The 6,000-nt window shown below is 40.1% G+C and overlaps 2 protein-coding genes across 2 annotated transcripts in view; both read right to left on the reverse strand.

The window, feature by feature from the left end:
• cmtm3 (CKLF-like MARVEL transmembrane domain containing 3) overlaps positions 1 to 1,863 on the reverse strand; it is a 7,236-nt gene extending 5,373 nt beyond the window's left edge. Inside the window, exon 1 of the mRNA XM_075452328.1 lies at positions 1,540 to 1,863. Within this exon, the coding sequence (XP_075308443.1) occupies positions 1,540 to 1,656 (117 nt within the window). The 5' untranslated portion in view covers positions 1,657 to 1,863. The remainder of the gene's footprint in view (positions 1 to 1,539) is intronic.
• An 863-nt stretch (positions 1,864 to 2,726) lies between these two features.
• Positions 2,727 to 4,484, reverse strand: cklf (chemokine like factor). Its single transcript, XM_075452508.1, has 4 exons — positions 4,339 to 4,484; positions 3,828 to 3,983; positions 3,585 to 3,680; positions 2,727 to 3,162 (listed from the first exon to the last, which is right to left on the reverse strand). The coding sequence occupies exons 1-4, from the start codon at positions 4,426 to 4,428 to the stop codon at positions 3,052 to 3,054; spliced, it is 453 nt and encodes a 150-aa protein (XP_075308623.1). The 5' UTR covers positions 4,429 to 4,484; the 3' UTR covers positions 2,727 to 3,051.
• Between the last annotated feature and the right edge of the window lie 1,516 nt (positions 4,485 to 6,000).

Here is a 6,000-nt window from a genome sequence, read left to right on the forward strand (position 1 = left end):
ATGCTCCTAAGAATGGCAGATCTGTGATCTGTTTTCTCTTTGGCCTCAGTAAAACAGCCATTTCAGGAACTATGAAGAGTGAGAGCTTAACACTGCCTGTAAGCTCTCACTTGTAACAAAGATATTACAACTGTGACGATCCGTTCCGATGAGAGTAGCTTCTCTGCAAACCACAAGGAAATCCCACTCACACAGAGTACATGCCACAGTACAGTAACACGTGAACTGCTTGGACTAACACGTAAAGGCCTCAAAATACAATTAACTTATCATTTCATTCTTGTTTGTAGTGCTTAAAGCAATAATAAAAAATAAAAAACAATTGTGTGATCACCAACAGTCACCTTTCATCCACTTCCACTAAAACCTGTGGTGTAGTAAAAGCCTACATAGCTAAACAACTGTGGTGAATGACAAAACACTTCATTCTAAAAAACAACGCATGTCAAAAAACTTACCAAAACATGAAAACAAAAAATGACAAAACACCTTCATTAGATACTACGACAGTGCATTTTTGAAGACATCATGGAACATATTGTATGTGCTTATTCGCATTGAGTCCGTTCTGATCCACCATCAAGACAAACTGATGGTGAGTTGAAGTAATCGATGAGTTAAAATGTTAATTTTCTTAGAGAAAAGCAGGAGTATGTCAGCAGGCGCTTGCAGTAGTGCTTACACTGGGCCATGTTGCTCAGGAGTGACTGTCTTCACTCTGGCTTGCTTCAACTTGTAGGAGACGCGGTCATAAATGTTACAATCACCACTGGTCTCCCCTATGCAGCAGGACACACTCAAAAAATGTGTCTTTTTAAAGATGGGTTACAGAGGGACTTTAGCCACGGGATTAAGATCACAGTCACACTGTGAAGCCGCACTTAAGAGGCTTTATTGTCTGTGTGTGTTTGTGTGATTGCAGGGGGCTCTCCATTCACTCTCTGTGGACGGAGGATGTGCTCCAGGCTAAATGTTACAGCAAGAGTGACTGATGTTACTGAGTGGAAGATGACTGCCCTCTAACAGTCCGACATGATCTGAATGTCACATGATACAAGTGTAATCCAGTCTTTGCTCGAAACTCTTCCTACATTAAAGCTAAAGATCACCCCCCTCAACCACACCCAACGCCCCCCACCCCTCAACACTCTCTATCAGTTCCTGGTAGGTTGAAATTGACCTAAACTATCAATAAAAACTGTTATAAACTTCAACATTAGCAGTGTGAATTGTTTGTACATTCATCTGACAGCATGCGCTGTCCGTTATTTCGCCTGATTAGTGTCTGTTTAAGTTTTTGAATTTTAGCCCAAAGTGACAATGAATCTGCCCACCCTCCGGAATCAAAAGCAAACCGACCATTTAAAAACATTATAAACGTTTTATTCTGCACCGGAGCAACAAGAGGCTGCGGCAACACAGTTATAAGGCTGCGAATAGAAGTTCCCAAAACGTAGGGAATTTTTGCCATTGTGCGCATTAGCTGAAACAACTGCATCTTGCACTTTTGCTGGCATGACCGTCCTGGTCATTTCTTACCACTTCAGCAATAAGCAGCATTCCTTTCCTGGATGTGGCGAACTCTTTGCTCGGCAGAACAGAGAGCAGGACAGTCTGGCGCGGCCCGTTCGAGTTGGGAGCCTCGATGTCCCCCATTGTTGAAAGATTCACTCTCCTCAAAGTACACGTAGCGGATTCAAGGCGAAGCAAAGCAAACCAACAACAACAAAATAAAAAAATGATGTGGAGCTCTGTGGAGGCGTGAGGCTTCTCGGAGGTGGAAACGGAAACGATGACAGCGCGGAAACGCAGCTCCAAAAAGGCGCAACATCTGCTTTCGCCAGATGTGAAATGTGATGCCCCCAGCTGCATACAACACCACTCAGAGGAAATATCCAGCTCATGAAGTCACAAGACAAAGCAAATCGTGATTGATGTTTCTCAGTAACATTTAGCCAGTGACGGTTTTAAGAAACAAACAAAAAAAAAAAATGATAAACGAGACTCTGCACAGAACTAGATCTTTCAAATCTTACTTTCGATATTGGTTTGCTTTTTTACTCATTTTTAGTCCAGAGCTTTTTTTCCTGACCACTGTTCTTCTAACAGCCAATTTTTTCACAATCTTTTGTTGTGTTTACAAAAAAAAATTCAGAGGTAACACAGTTTGACAGAAATCCTTTTTAAAGGTGATTCTCAAAGAGCTGTTTGCAGGAAACATGGCATATCTCAGCATGGAGTGCAGTGTGTCCTTGCAAAAACTAACGATAAGAAGAGATCAAAAGACACTTTCGCAGACCTAAAATGAAATCCATAGCAGATGAACCACATGAAGTGATGTCCTCAAGAAATAAGAAAAAAAATCCAGCAAAGACCTGACACGGCACCCTTATGCATCTACTGCTCACTGAAGCCTCATCAGAAATGGTCTCTGAGGAAGAATGGCCTTTCTAAAGGAAGGGAAGCGGGTAGAAAAGGCTAAGGTATGCCATATGACTCCAGAACTAGACTGAAAATCAGTGGCAGCAGATCTTCTGGACTGATGAATCCTCCCCAGAGTCCAGACCTGATTATTATTGAAGCAGTGTGGGATCATCTTGACAGAGAACGGTACGAAAGGCAGCAAACATCCAAAGAAGAGCTCCGGGATGTCCTTCGAGAAGCCTGGAGAACTGTTCCTGAAGACAACTTAAAGAAATTACAAGAAAGCTTGTTGTTGAAGAATAAAGGTGCTCATACCAAATACTGACTTTCAAGTTTTTTGGAATAGTAAAAACTCAATTTTGCCTTATTTAATATAGTTACATTTATGTTTGTACATGTGTAAATAAATTGCTTCTTGGCAATGTATGAAGAAATTAGGGGTGGGTCCAGACTTTTGCACAGTACATCAATATGTGGCAGCATTAAGTTAAATCTTAAATATGCAGACAAGAGAATAAGCTTTGAAAAAGCAGAAATGTTTCAACGCATGCAGAAATGCCTCCAAAATAACAGACACATATTCATTGGTCAGCTCATAGGCTGTTTTAATGACTTAATTTGCTTTATTTACTCGTTGACTTGATTCTGGTTTTCATTTCTTGGTTTGTTGAATGTGATGTTCCTGAAGAGAGTGAAGCTGTCCACACACAGAAGCCCAGCTGACATGAAACACACGATCTGAAAAAACAGAGCAGTTGTCGGAGTAAATGCATTATATTACAGCCAACACAGCTGTATTGTGGGTGCAGTTTAAATCTGTTTACTCTGTCACATTTACACTGTGGGAGCAGAATAGAGTTCTTATTAATGTAAATACATTTTAGAGTGCAGGTTAGGTTTAGGGTAAGTCTCCAGGAAATGACTGTGTGGATGAAGAAGTCAGTGTAATGTTGGGAGGAAACAGGTCTGTGTGTGTCTGTGTTACAAAGGCAAATTCTTCAAGAGCAAATTAAATCGCTGGGCTACAGCAGGTATAAAGAAATAAATGCTATATCTGGTATTTGATTTTGTGGTGTAAAGGTGGGGAACTTAAATCCACACATCATCATTAGCCCACACAGCAGAGATGACAATTCAAAATTTAAAAAAGGACCTCTCACCCCTCCAACAAGCACGCCTGTGGCAGTGTAAGATGTCAAAGCCATCAGGCTCAAGACAGTGAGATAGACTGCTGCAAAAACTGAATTGAAAACATCCTGAAGACAAAATGAATGAATAAGTTAGAGGTGGAACATCTCAGAAAAGGAGCATAAACTGCAGCATGAGCTGCCTTTTCTTCTCTCTTTATTCAACCAAATTCAGACAACATACGAGACAATACTGCGCTGTAAAGCATCACTCACAACGAGAGGCCAAAAGAAGAAAGTCAGCCTCTTGTTGAGTTTCAGGAAGTATAACAACAGCAGAAGTGAAATGATCAGAAACTCCAACGCTGTGGCTGCGATGTACTTTGGTGAAGATCCTACGGCGAAACACACAAATACGACAAACAGGGCCACCTAAAACAGAAGCACAGGAGCAAAAAAACGTTTTTACTGAACGTCCAGCAGAGGCCGCTCCTCAGGTGTAGAGATTAAATAGCATTGCTGTCTTCATTCGACATCTGGCACAATTGATCTTGTGTTCTTTAGGTACACTGAACTGTTGCTTAAACTTCTAACATGATGTTGTTGCTGTTGGTCACTGCCACCTACAAAGTACTTATAACACTAAAGTGCATACACTTACGATGCCACCTTGTTGCCTCACATTCTGTTTCTCTTCCTCTTTCTAGTACACACTCTTCTTAGCAGTTTTAGATCTGCAGCAAAATGTCAAATGTTCAGTTAGGATGACAAGTAGACATAATCTCACCATCTCTGTTACTTTCACAATGCCCCTCTTGGATTTGAGAAACGCCGTGTCCACTTCCATGGTGGCAATTTTGTTCTCATTCTCAGACATTATTTCATCTACAAAAGTCAGTTCACTCAGTTTATTTCCTGAAACATGCAATTTCCTTTTTTTTTTTTTAGCTGTAAAGGAAATGACTGCTCGTCAAAATGTGCAGTATACTTTTATGCCAGCAGCTGCTTGACACTTTGACCAAAAAACTAACAGAGCCACACAGCTAATGAACCCCTGCTCTGACTCCTGCCCTGTCCTTTATTGAAATAAAGATACATTTTTTACAGGCATAAAAAGAAAACAGAAAAATGTAAGTTTATATCTTGTTGCAAAAATAGGCGTAATGAGCTTCAGGGACAAGACAAGTTGTAAACGCCAGCATTATATCCTTTATTCACACTTTTACAGGTGTTGATTATTTGGATAATTAATCCTACGCACCACCCAAATACTGTTACAGTGCAACTGGAACAGCAGTGAAGACGGGTGCGGTATTCTTACAGTACAGGAAAACACACCCCGGGCCTGCCAGTAATCTGTCAAACTGCAATAAGAGTTGGTTAATTAACATAAGAGGAAGACATGGTGTTTACGTTTGATCACGAAAAATAAATCTCCAACAGTAAAACTGACTAAATATTGTACATGAACCAGAAAGCTGTCAACAAGAAATTGGAGATTTAGGTTTTGGTACTAAATTCACTGGGGAATTGAGTGTCAGGTATTTTTTGCACGAACAACAATGAATTTGTAGTTAAAATGTGTTTTCCAATGACCACATGTATTGGGGTCCCACAGTATGTATGTACAGTACCTGCTTCGTACTGGTTATTTTCCCTCCAATCATCAAGGAGAAGACTCAGCAAAACAGGGCTTTACATGATTTCTGTTGTCTTTTTTTGCTGAAGCAAAACAATTGTACTTAATATTTGGTTGAATGTTCCCAAACAAGCAGCAAAACAAGCACAGAGCACAATGCTTAACATTGTTTTCAGGGTCTCATCTTCATTCCTCCAAATGTATCTCTGGCATTCTAGCCAAACAACTCAATATTAGTGTCACCTGATTCTAAAACTTTACTGCAGAATGCCTTTTCTCTGTCCCAAGGTCGTGATGCTTCTTTGTTGGAGAGCAGCCTCTCAGTCCATGGTAATGTAAAACTGACTGTAGACAATGATATGAGTATTCTAGCAGCTTCCAGTTCATGACTGCTTGTGTGTTCCTCCAGACCTCAGCAAAGTGGCTACACCACCACTCACTTGTAGTAAGAGTGTTTTAAATCGTGATCTTGGTATCTATAGTTCATTAGAAATGTTCCATGTGATAGAAACTGACTTGAGTAAATCTATGACCCTTTCTTTTCTGGGACTTCTCCACTCTTCTGTGTTGGTTAATCTTATGAGAGTCAATTGACCCTCTTTATGTTGGCATAGAGAGAGTATAATCTGCAGTAAAACATGGTCGCTAACAGAGACTTGAGAGGCCATGGCAACTTGAAAAGACAAAATTGGAACTTTTAGCACCAAAAAAAAAACAACAAAAAAAAACAAAACAAAACAAAAAAATCAATAATCTAAGTGGGTGTATGTCTATTTAAAACAGTGACAATTTCAGTAAACCCAAAATAAA

This window comes from Odontesthes bonariensis, chromosome 1, assembly GCF_027942865.1.
Source record: "Odontesthes bonariensis isolate fOdoBon6 chromosome 1, fOdoBon6.hap1, whole genome shotgun sequence".
Lineage (NCBI taxonomy): Eukaryota > Metazoa > Chordata > Actinopteri > Atheriniformes > Atherinopsidae > Odontesthes > Odontesthes bonariensis.